Below are 18,699 nucleotides of genomic sequence, written 5' to 3' on the forward strand. Positions count from 1 at the left end.
TTACGCTTAAATTCTTGTGGCGTATTTTTAATCCAAAAGGCATAACAAACCACTCATAATGTCTTTCAGGACATGTGAACGCTGTCCATTCGATGGATTCATCAGCCATCCGGATTTGCCAAAATCCTGATTTACAGTCAAATTTGAAAAACCATTTTCTATCTTGGATTCGATTTATTAAAACATCTTTATTAGGGATTTTATAACTATCATCATATGTATTATCATTTAATCTTCTATAATTTATAACCATATGAGCCTTTCCTCTTTTTATTTCGGCATGATTTCTAACCATAAAAGCTGGACTCCTATGTCTACTATTACTTTTAGTAATAGCAGTTCCTTAATTTGTTTTTGAAATTCTTCTTGATCGTCTAAGGTATGAGGATTATCTTGTGTCTTTATAGTTATAAAAGGATTTATTATATTTAATTTTGCTTCAATTTTATTTTTATACCAGTGTTTCTGGGGGTCTTCACCTAAAATATCGGTAGTTTCAGCTAGTCTTATAAGATTATCAATGTTTAGTTTGGGGTTTTTTAATATAACTTTATTATTAAGGAAAATCTTTGGTTCATCAAGATGACTAAGAAACATTAAGGCTTCAGAAACGTCTTCTAAAAATTCGGATACATCAAATAAATTTTCTATCGTTTCTTCTGTCATAGGTAAAGTATTAACATATGCAATGACTCCTTTATCCTTTTGAGAAATATAAGGATCTCTAGATGGAATAAAGGTTGCTTTCTTAAAAAACTGTAAACATGTAGGGGTATACATAAATCATTCTTCATTCCTTATTCTATATATTTTTCAGCATCATATTCATTATCATATAAATCTTCTACTCTCATTATTTCTTTGGCTTTTCTAAGGATAATGGGCATTGTGGAATTTGCTTATGAGGTTGAGGTTGTAATAAATTTACATGCTTGGCTGTTGGAGGAGAGGACTGGTTATTATCTGACAATTTTATTTCTTTTATCTTTTCTGATAATTCAGATAATTCTTTAGAAGATTATTTGAGAATACTTTTTTGTATCGCTTCTAATTTCTCTTCAAGTTTATTTATTTTATCAGATAACTAGAGTAATAACTGGATTAAAAAGTTATTTTGTCTAATATTTTTATTAGTTGATTGTACGTCTGTTTTAAAGCTTGTAAATCCTATGGGTTCTTTATCAATTTTGTAAAGTTTAGCTAACGCGGTTAAATAATCAGGACTACTGGTACTCATAAAATTATTGTAACAAACTTTGGATATCGGTTTTAAGGGATTTTAAATAGTCTATGATTATTTTTTTATTTTCGGTAATATTTTTGGTATCACTATTAATATTTTTAATGACGACCAATATTATCTTGTTATCTAAATTATTTGGACTAGAATTCTGTACTACTTGTTCTTTAATATAATCTAAATTTTCTCCTAATCGTTTTATAGAAGTATCTAAATTATTAAAGTCAAGTCTATTCATAAACTAAAATTGTTGCCGTCTAGCTTCTAAAATATTTTGTATTAATATAATTCTAAATCTAAATTCTTCAATTATTCTTTGTAGACTACGTATTGCGTTTCCTAATTCTAGCGCTATGTAACAATTTCTAAGTGCTGTTTGACAAAATTCTAAGACTTAAGTTATTCTTTAGGTAAATTATGCAAAAAGTAAATTTTTAGGGGTAAAAATATAAATTCAGATTAATAAAAAGCTAAAATAAAACTTGGTTAATGTATTTGTAAATATGCAAGCTACTTTTGTTTGGCTATGGGTAATACACTTGCACTTAGACCACTTAACTGTAAAAGTCCCTAAAAAGAATCGACTTACTGAATACGCTATTTCTCTCTCTCTCTCTCTCTCTCTCTCTAAAAAACCCAGAACCTAGGTTTCAATCTAAACCCTATCATTCGTATCTAAACCCTACGATTCATTCTGAACTCTAATTGTTTTAGATACGGTTCATTCGTATCTAGGTTCGTCTAATCGTTCGTTGTTTTGATTCGGCTTAGATCGTCTGAAGGACATGAAGACCTTGAATTCGTCTGTGTGTGGGGGAGACGGTGATGCCTGGCCACCGGGGTTCCGATTCCATCCTACTGACGAGGAACTCGTCCTGTATTATCTCAAGAGGAGGATCTGTCGCCTGCGGCTCAAGCTCGACATCATCGCAGAGACCGATGTCTACAAATGGGACCCAGAGGAACTACCAGGTATCTATCTGATCTCTCTATATATCTATCTATTTCATGGTTTCTTCCCTCTTTATGCGTTGTTTGATCGTACTTTCTATTTGGGTGTGATTTTATTTTCTTGACTTATCGGTTAACATGATTCACAGATATGTCTTGTTTTGTTGAATTGTCGCTGTTTTTTCGTATTGGGTGTGATTTTATTTTCTTGACTCATCGGGTTCTGTTGGAATGATATTAGGGTATGCCTTGTTTTCTTGAATTATCGTTGTTTTTTCTATTTGGGTGGTCAATTGTATATTTCAAATATTGATTATGATCTTCAATACATCCAGTAAGTAGTCGTGCCTTGTGCTCTATTTAAATTCTGATTTTGTGATAATCATTGAAAATCCTTTTGTTTGTTTGGGAAGGTGATTCTGTTATGCATCATTACTTGTTAGACCGCATCTGAGGAGGCTTCTTAGTCCGATAGGGGTGCAGTTGGTGTTTTCCCATTTAGCAAAACAAACCCATTTTGTCTGAAAAATATAACATAATTATATGTATGCAATATGTAATTATTTGAACACAACATATATGTATTCTTACAATTCTATCATGGGTTAATGTGTGGTTTTAGCAATAGCCAAGTCACAATTTTGCTCAAAATTCTCTTTTATATTTTCACTAACTTTGCCTCTTCTTATGCTACTCCCATTTTAATGGGAATGTGAGAATCAGATAAATCTAAAGAGGGTTGGAGGACTGAAATAGTGAAATGAGGAACGCATGGCATCCTAGTACCTGCATTCCTAGTTTACGATCATATTATGTTAATGTTTTTCATTGTATTGGGTTTTGCTTAGGTTGCTTGAATTCATTGTCATGTCCGGGGGCATGAGTAACTCTTTGCATTTGATTTCAGCTTAAGACGTAACCTACTGACCTGTAGATTTTGACCCTGGGTTTGGGCTATTATTTTTCACCTGATTGCTTACGGATTGTGTGTTGTTCAGTGTATATATATAAATATGAAAAGTAGGGAAGTCGGTTATTCTTCATTAAGCCACCGGGATATAATTCGTTATAGGATGCTACGTCTGTTGATAATCAGCAGTACTTCACAATTTGTTGGTCTAAAATGGATATGATCCTTCATTCTGTACTTTCTACTTTGTATAAACTGTTTGCAAAAGGCTAAAGTGCCAAAAATTAAGTGCTTAACTGCTTCCTTTTATTCACACTGCTGCTTTCCGGCGTCACATTTGTAGTAAGGTGTATATCGTCGTCAAAGACACTCGAATATCGATTATGATCATCAATATATCCGGTATCTATATGTGTTTTTCAGAGTTTGTTTAGATTGAAGTGAAGGGTTGTTCTTTATGCAAGCATTTGTCTTTGTTATGTTGAACTTTGGGTTTAATTCAGTGTTCTTGGGTACTTGTTTAATTAACGTAGTGTAGGTAAAAACCACTCTTTCATCAAATTTTCCCATTATTGTTCTAATTCAGCTTCATATTTAAGATTCATAGTGTGTAAATACTTGTTTTTGTAATTATATTTTGTTCTTCTCTAATAACTTTTAAAATTTTGGATGACTTCACAGTTTGTGCATAATATAACCTAGACTATGCACCTGTTCTAATTGCTACTTGTTAGTGGTACTGTTTATTTCATTTTGTTGAATTTGAGAATGAACTGAATTTTGCAAAATTTTGGAATGCAGAACAATCCAAATTAAAGACTGGGGACAGACAATGGTTTTTTTTCAGCCCTAGAGATAGAAAATACCCTAACGGAGCAAGATCAAATAGGGCAACCAGACATGGGTACTGGAAAACAACTGGAAAGGACCGTGCCGTTAGATGCAATTCTCGTTCCGTTGGGGTGAAGAAGACTCTGGTTTTCTACAAAGGTCGTGCACCTAGTGGTGAACGCACAGATTGGGTAATGCATGAATATACCATGGACGAAGAGGAGCTCAAGAAATGCCAATCTGCACAGGATTATTTTGCATTGTATAAAGTCTTCAAGAAGAGTGGACCTGGTCCAAAAAACGGCGAAGAGTACGGTGCTCCCTTTAAGGAAGAGGATTGGGCTGATGATGAATGCTCAAATGGTGATCACAATCTCCAGGAAAATTCTGTGATGCAGGTCAATGATGTTGCTTCCACCTCTATGGCACCAGTCCGAGAGGATGAAACTGGTAACATCAATGCTAATGGTCAAGTGAAGTCTGCTTTAAGGGATCTCGAGGAGTTCGTTAACCGAATTACGGATGAACCTTCTTTGGCCCAACTACTCGCCGTGGTGGATCCATTGGTGGATCCATCCTTTAGGGAAGCCAATAGTCTTGGACAGAGCATAGTGACCCACCCAAACAGCCAGCAGTATGATTTGCAGTCAAGCTTTGACTTGACTCGGTCTGCCATCCCTAATGTACAAATACATGATGCACTTGAGGTCACATCTGCTGTGAATGTTTGTGAACAGGGACCTCATGCAACTGAGGATGATTTAATTGAAGATTTAATTGAAATGGATGATCTTTTTGAAATGGATGATCTTATTGGTCCCGTAGCTGCTGATCAGGACATTGACAAATTGCAGTTTTCTGAGTTCGATGGATTGGGTGACGTGGAGAAATTGAGTGAGGTTGATGACCTCTACCTGGACGCAGCCATGTTTCTTCATGACATAAACCAAGGGCCACAGTCATATTTTAATAATCTAGAGGATGGGATGGTAAATCCCCTGGATTTCCAGTTTGAGTCCTGTTTGAATGATGCAAATCACAGCATAATTACACCAGCAGCATCAAATCACGGTACTGTTCCTGAACCAGCTTCAGGTGAATGTTTCTACAGGTTTTAATTTTGATGGCTGTAATATGCTATTTGTCACTACTGTGGTTGTAGTTTACGAGTCCTTTATGAAGCTATGATGTTTTTTCTTTTCTTTTTTTCGAGTTATTGTTTTAAGAATCTGTTATCTGACTGCATAGAGCTCTTGACCAGATGGATGGTTTTTTGGTAGACCATGTCATCATCCAGATGGTGAAAGCCCTTTTGCCCCAGTGGGAGAAGGGAACTTTTGAACCAAGCTTCAAGAGCTCTTCTGCTAATAACTCTCAGGTGTAAATTATAGCTAATGTCAGGAAGTTTCTGGTGATGTTTAGGTGTGGTATGTGCTGCTGGTAATTCTGGAAATCTTCCTACTAGTACAAATCAAAATGAATGTGGCAAGGAGGACGATGGTACGGTTACGTGGTTCTCTTCTGCTCTATGGTCATTTGTGGAGTCGATACCCACCACTCCGGCTTTCACATCAGAGAGTGCCTTGGTGAACAGGGCTTTTGAGCGAATGTCTAGCTTTGGCAGGGTGAGGATGGACGCAGGGAACACAAATGTTGCTGCAGGTAACTCCACTGCAACTGTAATAAGATCAGGCAAATATAATTGTAATTTTTTGTGTTTTTCTGTTCTTAGAGTGGTGTGTGCTATATTGTGGATGATAGGATCTGTAAACTGTCTTTGGAAGATTCATTTCTTATTCAATTCAATTTATTCATTTTATAATTTTTTTGTGTCAGTTGTTGGGTTTATAGGCAAAGCCTATTTTGAATTTTTTCTTTAAATTTATTTTTATTGTACTTATGTCATATTATTATGTTTTTATAAGATTTCAATGGTAAGTAATACACTGTCTTTTCAATACTAAAAAATATCAGTAATACATACATATTTTGCCTTTGCAATGATATTTTTTTAATAAATTCAAATATGGAAAAAGAGGGGAAATAAAAAAAAATAGGCCTGGTTGTTATGGGGAAAAAAAAAAAAATGGGGGGTTGTCCTGTATACCCGCCTGACCCATGAAAATTCGGATTGGGTGTCACGTTTTGAAGCCCATGCTTGGACTAAATCGGGTTGGCCCAGCCCAAAGTTGGGTTTGGGTTGGGCTGGGCTGGCCAGGGCAGGCCCAAGTTACACCCCTCCCATTACAACGAGCCGAATACTTTGTCACTATAAAAAAAGAAGACGAAGAAGATTAAAAAAAAAAAAAAAAACACCTTAAATGCTACATGTTTATGTTTGGAATGATAATTAGACTGAGTTCTAAACCATTTTATGAGATCTTCCTCCTTAATTTAAAGAAAGAAATTATTGCGAATAATAGAGGTGAAATCATAAGCAAGGCCGGTCCATTCCCAAAATTTTGAGCAAATTTTCAAATGTAAGACCCTTTATGCATAAAAAATTTACAAGAGTGCTAAGTTTTCATTAAAATGAGACATTTGAAGGGTCTTACATTTAAAACACAACGTAATCACAAAATTGAAAAATAACTTAATCACAGAAAGAAAATATTTAAAACACAACTTAAATCACAAAAATAAAAATTAAACATCATATCAAAGTAAATGTGACCGTATTTCATTTTGGGCTGCAAAATTATCGATTAAAGTGTTCTAATCAACTTTTTCAGCATATATTTTTCAGTACAGATCATAGTCAATTCATTCAATCTCTTGTGACATCGTTGACAGCAGGTAAAATTTTTTAACTTAATTATGACAATTGGGATATTCAATAATACTCTATATACAATCCAAACATTTATAAAACAATAAACTAGTATTTTTATAAAAAACTAATACTTCAATTGCCGTAAAACTTATCTTAAGACTTGTAATTCTGAAAATAATTATGTCCCATCAATATGAATTTTTTTTAAGAGATCTTCAAATTTATTTCAGAGAATGTGACAATTAATTGCATTCATAAATTAAAATTTTAATTGTTTGGACTGAGCTTAAAAAATATATATTTGGAAAACAAATCATGTACACTAAAGCATAGAATCATAAAATCATAGTATTCTATTAATACACCAACTTAACTCACCATTATTCAACAACAACTGTATCTTTTTTATTTATTTTTATGATAGTCTTCAAACAAAGAACCAATTTTATACATAAGACCATAGAGGGACCACAAATGCTTCGAACTTTTGAACGGACTTGTAATTTAATTATTCTAATGTTACGTTTAAGTATTTTTTTATTTTTATTTTTGTCAAAAGGAGCAAGCATGCTCTATTTTTTCTATACAAACATAAAACCTAAATTGGATACTTTGGACATAAATAGAGCAACCAAGGGGTGGATCCAGAAAATTGCAATAGAAAAATTCCACTCTTGCTCTTTACAACAACTCGATGCTTGTTCTTCTAGTTGGCAACTTAATTCTAATATTTTTACAAGTATTCGCCCAGATCGAACTTCAAATGTTTGATTTATTTTTTTCTTATTTATTTATGTATTATTGTAGGGAAGGAATGAGAAGACTGGTGAATCCAAAGTTCACAAAAAAATGAGCAATGCAATATTTTTTTTGTCAGTCGTCGATTATTTTTTTTTATAAATTTATTATATTGGCTCAGTCCTTAATGAAAGGTGCTATATTGTTAATTAACTCTAACCATTGTCAAGTAATCTAATTGGTAGAGTACCTAACTCACTTAGTGAGTACGCTGGTATTCAAAACTCCCTCCCTAATTTGCTAGCCTAATACTTTGTCAATAGTTAATTAACTGTTTTTAGAATAGTCATTTATTTTTGTTGTCTAGATTTAGCTATCTTTCTACTTACAAACTTATAGCCATTTAGCGCTGCAAGTTAAGCGGGTTATGAGGTTATCCCAGCCCAACCCGAATATTTTTGGTTGGGCCTGTATTTTTAGAAGCTTGGTTGGGACTGGGTTGAAAATTCTCAACCTGGGCCCAATTCGGGTTTGCCTCGGGTTTGAACTATTCTAACCCAATCCCTACCCATCCAACCCTATTTTGAGCCCTTTTTATTTTTATTTTTTTTGGGCAGAAAACCGTAACTAACAGTTCTTTGGGCAACTCCCAAAAAAAAAACTCCCACCACCGCATGCTGCTGCCTAAAAAAAAAAAAATTTAATTTGGTCAACTATTTGTAAAACTCAAATTGAAGATTCCAAATCTTTTTATTTTTCTTATTTGGGAGGGAGGAAAGAGGGGCTGAATGTTTTTAGGATTCTTAATTTTTATTTTTAAGAATTAATTGTGGTGAATATGTGTAATACATGTAGGGGAGAGAGAGAGAGAGAGAGATTAAGCTGCCCAATCTGAAAAACATTTAGATTTGGTTTTTTTTTTTTTTTTTGGTACTTATGTCATCTTATTATGTTTTTATCAGATTTTAATGGTAAGTAATACACTACCTTTTCAATACTAAAAAAATATCAGTAATACATACATATTGTGCCTTTGCAATGATATTTTTTTTAAAAAATTCAAATATGGAAAAAGAGGGGGAAAAAAAATAGGCCTTGTTGTTATGAACAAGAAAAAAATAAAAAATAAATAAAATAAATAAAAAAGGAAGAAAACATGGGTTGACCTGTATATAACCTGACCCGTGAAAATTCGGATTGGGTCTCACAGGTTGAAGCCCATGCTTGGATTAAATCGGGTTAGCCCAACCCAAAATCTGGTTGAGGTTGGGTTTGGATTGGGCTGGGCAGGGCAAGCCCAAGTTACACCCCTAGTGTCACTCCCATTACAACAAGCCTAATACTTTGTCACTACGAAAAAGAAGACGAAGAAGATTAAAAAAAAAAAAAAACCTTAAATGCTGCATGTTTATGTTTGGAATGAAAATTAGACTCAGTTTTAAACCTTTTGATGAGATCTTCCTCCTCAATTAAAAGAAAGAAATTATTGCAAATTATAGAGGTCAAATCATAAGCAAGACCGGTCCATTCTCAAAATTGTGTAAAATTTTTCAAAAGTGTGAAATTTTCATTAAAATGAGACATTTGAAGGGTCTTACATTTAAAACACAACTTAATCACAAAAAGAAAATATTTTAAACACAACTTAATCACAAAAATAAAAATTCAACTTCATATCAAAGTAAATGTGATCGTCTTGCATTTTGGTCTATAAAATTATTAATTAAAGTGTTCCAATCAAATTTCTTTAACATATACTCTGTATTTTTCAATACAGATCATAGTCAATCTATTCAATTTCTTATGACATCGTCGACAATTGTAATTGGGATATATTATAGAGAAATTCTTTTTAAATTGGGGATTTCGGTGCAAATCATGGGCAACACCAGGGTCGGCCCTGAGATTGAAAAATTCTTGAGAGGCCCTAGGCAAACTTTAAATGTGAGGCTCCTATACATAAGTTTCAAACGCGCAATTTTTTTTTATTTATGAAAGTGCGAAATTTTCATTAAAGTAAATGTGATCATCTTGCATTTTGAGCTGCAAAATTATCAATCAAATCAACTTTCTCCAACATATCTTTTTCAATAGACAAGATAGCCAATCCATTCAATCTCAATAATACTTGCCTCCAATGTTCTCTATCTTTGTTGATTTTTTCTTCCACACTTTTATCGCTTGTTGCATTTTTTTGTAATCTGATTTCTAATTCAATCCAATTCCCCATGTTAACAATGTGTTCACGACTAGTTTCGTGACTTTTAAGTTTATCCCATAGATTTTTCCAGTCACTCAATCCTTCATTTGCCAAATGAGTTTTTTGTTCATCACATGTAAACAACTTATAACAAAAGCAATAGACTCTGTCAAAAGAACTCGAATAGATTAGCCATCTTCTATCATGCTTTTCACCGTTTGACAAGTGTCGAATGTAATATGTAGAAGAGAAATGTCTATTTTTTGAATTTTTAGAAAAAATTTCAAATTTAGCATCTCTTGGATGATCTCTTTCAACTAATAAATCTCTCGTTTTTTTTTTTTTTTTTTTTTTTTTATCAATATCTTTCTAATTTTCTGGATGATTAATGTTCAAAGGAAGATTATCATTCTCATTCATATATTCTTCATTTGCCAAGTCTTAAAGTTCATTCACATGTTCTTCATTTTGATTCTCTTTCCTATCTTCATTCATTAAATCTCCATGTTCATTAAGATTTTCTTCATTCCTATGTTCTTCCTTCACCAAATCTTCAATACTTCAACTAAACTCTCAGTTTGTGCATTGTTCCTAAAAAACTTATGAATAGCGTCATTTTGAGATTCAATCAATTCTTTTTTTTATTTTTATTTTTTCTTACCCAGATTTAAATTTTCTTATAGATATAATTGTCAAAAATCTTCACAATCAATATAAAACTGAACTTTTTTTAAAAAATACTTTGCTGAAAGAAAATATCAATGGTAAGTCCTCAACTAACAAATTCATTTGTCAAACAATAATTCCATTACTTCCATAAGAACAATTGATATAAATTTAAGTTCATCAAAATAATTTTTTGGTTTAAGATTTAATTTAAGTTCATCAAAATAACTACTTGAAGACTTGAATTAGAGTTAGAACTTAGATGTAGAAAAGAAAACTTACAGTGTTGTTGCCATTAATTGACTGTGTTGATAGGGATCGATGATGTAGATGCAGAGTTATGAACCCGGAAAAAAAAAAAAGAACAGAGAGAGACTGAGAGAGAGCTCACACTTAAGAGAGACTGAAAAAGCTTCTGTCTTCTGATTGTTGCCGTTGGTTGCAGAGCAGAGAAAGAGAGAGTAAGCTTGACACTTGAGAGGCGAGGTTAATTAATAATTGTCCTAAATTTGCCCTAAATTTGATTGTTGCTGCATTTGCCCTATTTTTTTTTTATTTTTCAATGGCCCATCATTCTTGCTGCATTTGGAGGTTGGCATATCATTCTTGCTCCATTTTGATGGCCCTAAATTTGGAGGCGAGTTTCAATTGATACGGTTTGGTTATAGTTTTTTTTATTTTTTATTTATTTTAGTGGCCCATCATTATTGAGGTCCCTTATTTGTTGCATTTTGGTTATAATTTTTTTTTTTGGTTGCCCAAATTCATGGGCCTATAAAATTTAAGGCCCTTAAATGATTTGATGCATTTAGTTACAATTTTTTTTTTAGCGCATCATACATGGGCCTATAAAATTTGAGGCCCCCAAAATTCTGAGGCCCTAGGCGACCGCCTTGGGCCAGGGCCGGCCCTGGGCAACACAAGTCTATATATGTAATTTTTTTTGTCAACTTAACTATGAAAATCTTCCCAGCAATTGTAATTGGAATATTCAATAATACTCTATATGCAATCCAAACATTTAGAAAATAATAAACTAGTATTTTTATAAAATCTAATATTTCAATTGCCTTTTGTGTTTCTTTTGGTAAAGCTTATCCCATCAATAATTGTGTCCCATCAATATGAGAAATCATGTCATGTTTTAAGAGATCTTCAAGTTTATTTCGAAGAATCTGACAATTAATTGTACTCATAAATTAGAATTTTAGTTATTTGGACTGAGCTTAATAAAGCCTGCCATGCATGCACAATTGCACATAAACACAAAAGTAATGTAATAATAAAATAAATTAGTATTTGAGTTTAAATTTAAAAAAATTGAGGGTCTAAACAAAATATTTTAAGTGTACAAATTATTGTATTACATATATAACTTGATATTACATTTAAGTGTGTTTATTGATTTTTTTAAAAAACAAAATATGTAATCTCTATAAGAAGGGAAAATATATATATATATATATATATATATATATATATATATATATATATATATATATATATATATATATATATTAACGGAACAGAAGTACAAGGATTATGAATTATATATATTTTTACAATTTTCTTGCAGCTTTTACACTAGTTTGGTCCAAGATTCTACAAAATAAATAAATAGTATCCAAATTTAGAAAAAAATATATATATGTGGAAAACAAATCATGTACACTAAAACATAGAATCATAAAATCATATTTTATTAATACACCAACTTAACCAAGGGCGGATCCAGAATTGCTGATTGGGGTGGGCTAATTTTGGATGGGCTAAATTCTTTTTTTTTTTTTGGGCTGGGCTGAAAGTAGTATAGTAAAAAAAAGAAAAAAAAAATTTTGGGGTGGGCTGAAGCCCACCTTCGCCCACCACTCCCTCCGCCCTTGAACTTAACTCACCCTTATTCACCACCACCACCACGACGGATTATGCTTTGATTATATGGGCTCATTCCACTATTGTTCTTTACAACAACTCAACCCTTGTTCTTCTAGTTGACAACTTAATTCTAACACTTTTACAAGTATTCGTCTATATTGAACTTCAAATGTTTGATTTTTTTAGAATTTTTTTCTTATTTATTTATATTGTAGAAAAGGAATGAGAACATTGGTGAATCCAAAGTTCGCAAAAAGATGAGAAATGCGAGATTTTTTAAAGAAAATTTGATGTTAATGCTAATGCTAATAATATACCCAGTCTTTGATGCTTCTATTAGTGTCAAAAACTGGAAGCATTTAGAGAGAAAGCAAAAGAGGAGAAGAATATATAGAGGAGAAGACATTTAGTAAAGGACGGTTATTTTGGTTATTATTTTTGTCCTTTTATTTTCTTTCAAATAATATATACGAGTGTGTTTGACAATCCTCAACAGTAGAGAAGACAATTCACGGCAACAAATTAATATAAAAATTATTTTCTTTTAAAGAATATATATAAATGTGTTAGACAATCCTCAACAGAGGTGACAATTTACTGTAACAAATCAATATAAAAATTATTTTATTTCAAAAGGTGACTTCAATTATTTAAAATATTTATTTCAATGATTATCACATTAATAAATAATAATAATAATAAAGACGTAAAAAAAAAAATGAAGACTTCTATTGGTATTACGGTATTTTTAAAGAATTAAAAACATTTAAATTTTTTTATAGGTAAAAAATCAAAATTATCAACATAGCAACAAACATATCGTACGCGAACCACTTTAGATTTAGGGTAAAGTACAGAGACACCCTCTGAGGTTTGGGGTAAGGACACCCATGAGAAAGTTTGTTTATTTTTGGACAACGACACCCCTTTGTAAAATTTATCATCCAAACAGAGCCTTAAATCATATGAAAAGTCCACTTTACCCTTCGCTATTTTATTAATTTTAATTATAAAATATCAAAAACTTAAATGACCAAATTACCCTTTTCATCTCTCTCTCTCTCTCTCTATACACACAAAAACAACCAGTGACCACCACCCCCAAGTGAAGACGCCGAAGAGGAGCTCTGCCATCGCTACTTCCTCGACCTCACCGGAGCTCGGCCTCTAATTCCACTTAGGCTATTCCTGGACTCCATCATTCGGGTTCAGGCCTCTGTTTTGGAGCACTTTGGGACCTCAATTTGGCCTTGAATGATTGTGTACTGGCCATGTAATTTAGATAATTTATGTACTGCCGGAAATAAGTATCAACACAGACGCTCTTCGCCGACGTCACCGGGGCATTAGACCCGCCAGAATTTACAAACCGAGGGGTGCTTTCGGCTGTGGAGAACCGGCATTCGTCTCCGGTTAGTCCCCAATCGATGTCTTGGGAGTTCCGGTGACCGAGGATTGATAAACGGGTCAAAATTCGACATGGGAAGGGTGAGGAGAGTGTTTGGCCAAATGGGTCGTCGCCGGAATCTGAAACCCAGGTTTTGGTTCTCCGGGATCTTGATTTGGCCTTGCCAGTGTCCACTTCCACAACCTTTGGATTGACCTCAGTGGTGTTTATGTCCAAAGATGTTGAACTGTATAATATAACACAGAGGCGGGTTTGGGTTCCGTTTACAATATGCTTTTTCACTACAACGTTTTGCCGTTACTACTGCGCCGGCAATGTTTCCGACCACCACGAGCCATCCGGATATTCTGATGACCCGAATAATTGATCCGAATGAACGAACAACCCGTCTAACGCAACGTACTCGCCGTTATTAATATAACTATCGCCACCAACGATTCCCAACCCGAACGAGTCGTAACTTGAGATCTCGTCATCAAACTCCCATAACTCACTGAGTCCGGTCGAGTCCGACGGAACTCGGACCAACTCGGTCTCTTCGTTGTTCTCCGCTTCGCTTGACGACGCAGTCGACGGAGGGAGGCTGAGCTCGTCGTCGGAGGCTTCCAAGAGGTAGCCGAGCTCCGGTTAGGAATCTCCGGCGTTTGACGTCAGATCTACAACGTTCGCCGGTGGAGCTGGGGACACGGAGATCTCTTCTTCGAAGCTCTTCATAAATGAGTCGAGGTCAGGACAACTGGTTCCGAGATCCGAGTCGTCGAGATTTAGGAGGTCATCCCTGAGTCTCTTCACCTCGGCTGAGTTCAGCTCTGACTCATCCCATTCATCTATGACTCGCTTCTCTCTACACCCACCATCGCAGCCACAACCACCATCCATCTCCTCTCCCTTCTTCCTCTCTCTGTTCTCTCTCCTCCGGTGAACTATATAATATACACACAGGCGGGTTTGGGTTCGGGTTTAAGATGGGTTTGGATTTAATCCAAGGGTATTTAAGTCAATTAAAATGTTAATTTTATTTCAAAGGATAATAAGGTCAATTCACCATCTTCAGGGTCTCTTTGTCCATTTTTCAAACTTAAAGGGGTGTCATTGTCCAAAAATAGACAAACTTTCCTCTGAATGTCTTTACCCCAAATCTCAGGGGTGTCTCTGTACTTTACCCTTAAATTTATGTCCCCAGAGTCGGGTTTTGCTGCCCTGCTACAGCAATTTACACGGTCTGAGTGGAAAGGCCTAACCTGAGTCGCCGGACCTTCCAAATCTTCGAGAATTAGTCGGTTATTAGATCCCGAATAAAAATTAAAATAAAAAAATATATCGTACGCTTGTTATTCTGCGTATTTCCTCCGAGAAATTGATTTTTTGTAAGTTCCATTTCACACCCTCAACATCCTGCGTTCCGTTAGGGTTTAAGGCGCCCCTGAACCCTCATTTCTCTCGACTCTCTCTCTCTCTCTATGGCTTTGGACAACGACATAGAGAGAATTCTGTGGAACGAGGAAGAAATCTCTCAGCGAGTTTCTGAATTGGCCTCTCAGATTACCCAAGACTTCAGTGACACAGTCTCTTCTTCGGCTCCGGTCGTCGTCGGAGTCGCCACCGGTGCATTTATATTCCTGGCGGACCTCGTCAGGAAGATCAAGTTGCCAATTACTGTTGATTTCGTTCGAGCCGAATCGTACGGCTTTGGAACAGAATCCAATGGGGCTCCCAGGATTTCATGTGATTTGAAGATTGACATTCAGGGCAAGCATGTGATTTTGGTATGGATTTGATTTTTTATGTTAGTCTATTTCATGTTGATTACTGAAAATTGTCTGTGTGTTTTTTGTTGAGAAAAGGTTCAATATTTGTTGTTTGATTCGTTATTGGAGAGATATTATGTTGAATTCGATTAATAAGCCATGAAAATATGGCATATTTCATGTGGATTATGTGCGTGCGTGCTTGGACATACAAATTTTAATATGCTGTATGGGTGTAGTGGATGTGGAGTAGAAATGGGATAAAGTAGTTCCACGTTTAGAAAGAAAAGGAATATAGGTGTGAATGTTACATGCAGATATTATAGGCTATATGGGTAATGGGTGTAGTGAATGTGGAGCAGAAATGAGCTAAACTAGCTCCACGAGAACGTTATAGAAACGGATTTTATTAGTGAAATGATCTGGTAATCAACTCAATGACACATCTTCCTTATGAATTTAACCCGACCTCATGTAACCTGGTTTTAAGGCCAACTTCTTGCAACCTTCTTGCTTATCATTTTTACACAATTGAGTTCGATTAAAGGCTGTGTTCTTTTTAGGCATTGTACTAAACTTCTTCCCCTCTGTGGAAGGTATGGCCAAGAAATAGTTGGTTATATGTCCTCCGCAACCCCACACTACCTCCTCCCCCTTGGGTTTTTTGTTGCATTAATATCGATGGAAAATTCTTGTATATAATTAGCAAGACCCCAAATGTATGCTGTTTTTGTAGTGATCCAATATATGTGGAGCTACCAACAAACGGTTGGGAAATGATGATCTCATTCAGGATTGAAAAAGAAGAAAACCCCAGAGTCACTGCATTCATATGTAGGAAAACTATCCATTCACAAATGTAGGGGCGGCAGTGGCTGGCACTAATAAATTATTTTCCTTACTCATTACTGGTATCACACAGTAGTGTTATAGATTTTTAAGCAGGTTGAGATTCTTCTTTTGATTTGTACTTTAATTCCAAATCACTTATGCTTGTTTTTTTTTCACCTTGTATCAGGTTGAGGACATTGTAGATACTGGAAACACTTTATCTTGTCTAATTGCTCACTTGAAATCTATGCTTGTTTTTTTTATTTTTTACCTTGTATCAGGTTGAGGACATTGTAGATACTGGAAACACTTTATCTTGTCTAATTGCTCACTTGAAATCTAAAGGAGCATCATCCATATCTGTATGCACTCTCCTTGATAAACCATCAAGACGCAAGGTTAACTTTGAACTTGTCGGTAAAGGGAAGTTCTATTGTGGCTTTGAGGTGATCTCTCTCTCTCTCTGAATCTTCTTCTATGTGGCATTGGTTGATTGACAGCGCTATCTTTAAAAGGTCAATTGTGTTCTTGTTTTTCATATATTAGATTGTATTGATACATTAAAAGAAGACTTAATATTACTGAAATCATTCGTTGTAACTTGTTGAGGGCTACAAAGCATATCCTGTTATTTAGCCATTGCTTTTTCCACTGTATTGCTGGGTGGATAAGTTCTCTAATCTGCCAAAATAGATTTTTATCACCTACATCTAGTCATTTGAGTCTGATGAGAGGTTAAAATTTGGATATAAAATGGTCAGCGTGTTTTTGATTCATGACAGTTTACCTTTAGCATATTTTCTACTGTATTTTCCTTGCACTCGGAAGTTCTCTCTTTCCCATGAGAACGGTTTATTGTGTTATGTCTTCTACATTTTAGGCCCCCCGCGCCCCGCGGAGAATAACCGATTCCACGGGGCTTTTTGTTTTGGCAGGCTATAGACTGTTGCAGAAATAATAGTTAAGAAATGATCTATAATTGTAATGAATATTTTTTAGTATGTCTTGATTTTGTTATGTTAATATGGGAACGTCAAACCTTTTGCTGGATTGCATAATATTCAATCTCTATTGCCAGGATCTTTCAAAAATCCAAAGTATTAGTGTTAGGATGCCTTTGATGAAGAATGTACCCAAATGCCATTCAATCATTAGTGTCGGGATATTTAAAAATTCCGAAGTACTAGTGTGGCCTGCCTTTGATGAAGAATGCACTCAAATTCCATAATTGGTTAATTTACTTCTTGCCAATTTCTGGATATTAGAATGGAATTAGGACTGGACATTAAGTTCCTAACGAACATGAACATTGACTAACCCTGCATTCTAACTTATCTGCACAGGACTTGAGGATGCGTCAATTGTTATCACTCGAACACTTCTAAGTTCTCATTTTTCTGGTTGCACTTTTTTTTTTTTTTTTTTTGCTTTCTGAAACCTTCCAAGGCTTGAACCGTTTATCGTTGTATCTAATGGTTGAGTCTTGTGACTAGCGGACAACATGAGTAACCTTTTTTTTTATCTTGTCTGTGCAGTGCCCAGATTATTTCGTTGTGGGTTATGGATTTGACTTCGCTGAAGTATACAGAAACTTGCCTTACGTTGGGGTCTTGAAGCCTGAAATGTACGAGTGATTATTTTTTGTCAAAAATTATGTACCAATAACTATTTGGGATTTAGTTTCTCTGGTCTATATGGATGAACTTATTCCATACGTCAGTGGATAATTGTAATTTTACTTGCACTTCTGGAAATTTCTCAATAAGGATAATATATTCGATTTCTCATAGTAATGCATGTACTCTTTATAACCCTAGTGTGTTGTGGAGATCCTTTTTTTCTCTTCTTTTTGCCTCTTTCTCAACAATCATAATGCATTTACGGTGTCATGGTTTAAGTGAGTTTTTTTAAAGTTTAAAATTCTTGTGTATGTGTTAATTAGATTCACAGGGAATTAAAATTGCGCTTCGGCTCGAGCGGCCTGACCCTTAAACTTGGTTGCATATTGTTTTGGAGTCGATACCTGACTTTAGAATTAAAATGGCCCCCTAGTTTTCTTGAGTAGAATCTGTGAACATTATGATCCGCAGGGAACCAATATTGATTTTAACCTTTTCAAAGACAGAAATAGTGTTTCGTTTAATTTGTGTTGTATTTATGTTAAATTTCGGGTGGATTTGAGTGAGTCAAATTAGGAACCTCTTAAACTGAGAAAAAAGGAGAATGATCACTTAATGAAAATGACTTTAGCTGATTATCAGATTGTTTAAAAAGCTCAACTACCCATCCAAGCTTGATAACATTGTGTTATTAAAAATAAAAAATAAAATGTTGAAAAAGGGAAATTAGAAAGGAAGATGACCCTGTGAGCTAATGAAATGTCAATGGCTTCATTAGCAAATTGTTACAAGGTTTCTGATAATCCCTATTAAAAATTTTATCTGCAAAGAAGTCTACTATGGTTCAAAGTTGGTAAAAGTTTCAATAAATAAATACATAAAATTAAAAATAAAAAATATATATCTGCA

At 34.5% G+C, this 18,699-nt stretch overlaps 2 protein-coding genes across 4 annotated transcripts; both read left to right on the top strand.

Moving 5' to 3' along the window:
• The first annotated feature begins 1,836 nt into the window (after positions 1–1,836).
• On the top strand, positions 1,837–6,001 carry LOC132274277 (NAC domain-containing protein 17-like). Of its 2 annotated transcripts, none has more exons than XM_059775519.1 (3): positions 1,837–2,212; positions 3,903–5,027; positions 5,355–6,001. In XM_059775519.1, the coding sequence occupies exons 1-3, from the start codon at positions 2,026–2,028 to the stop codon at positions 5,810–5,812; spliced, it is 1,770 nt and encodes a 589-aa protein (XP_059631502.1). In that variant the 5' UTR covers positions 1,837–2,025; the 3' UTR covers positions 5,813–6,001. The 2 variants fall into 2 exon arrangements, with proteins under 2 accessions (XP_059631502.1, XP_059631503.1); XM_059775520.1 differs by having other exon boundaries at positions 3,903–5,003.
• An 8,936-nt stretch (positions 6,002–14,937) lies between these two features.
• Positions 14,938–17,964, top strand: LOC132274281 (uncharacterized). Of its 2 annotated transcripts, none has more exons than XM_059775524.1 (3): positions 14,938–15,358; positions 16,453–16,686; positions 17,707–17,964. In XM_059775524.1, exons 1-2 carry the CDS (start codon positions 15,053–15,055, stop codon positions 16,636–16,638), a joined length of 492 nt encoding a protein of 163 aa, XP_059631507.1. In that variant the 5' UTR covers positions 14,938–15,052; the 3' UTR covers positions 16,639–16,686; positions 17,707–17,964. The 2 variants fall into 2 exon arrangements, with proteins under 2 accessions (XP_059631507.1, XP_059631506.1); XM_059775523.1 differs by having other exon boundaries at positions 14,940–15,358; positions 16,453–16,617.
• Positions 17,965–18,699: the final 735 nt, after the last annotated feature.

The sequence above is a fragment of the Cornus florida genome, unplaced genomic scaffold, assembly GCF_030987335.1.
Source record: "Cornus florida cultivar Cherokee Brave unplaced genomic scaffold, ASM3098733v1 CherokeeBrave_3.0.0_Hap2_Chr09, whole genome shotgun sequence".
NCBI classification, from domain to species: Eukaryota; Viridiplantae; Streptophyta; class Magnoliopsida; order Cornales; family Cornaceae; genus Cornus; species Cornus florida.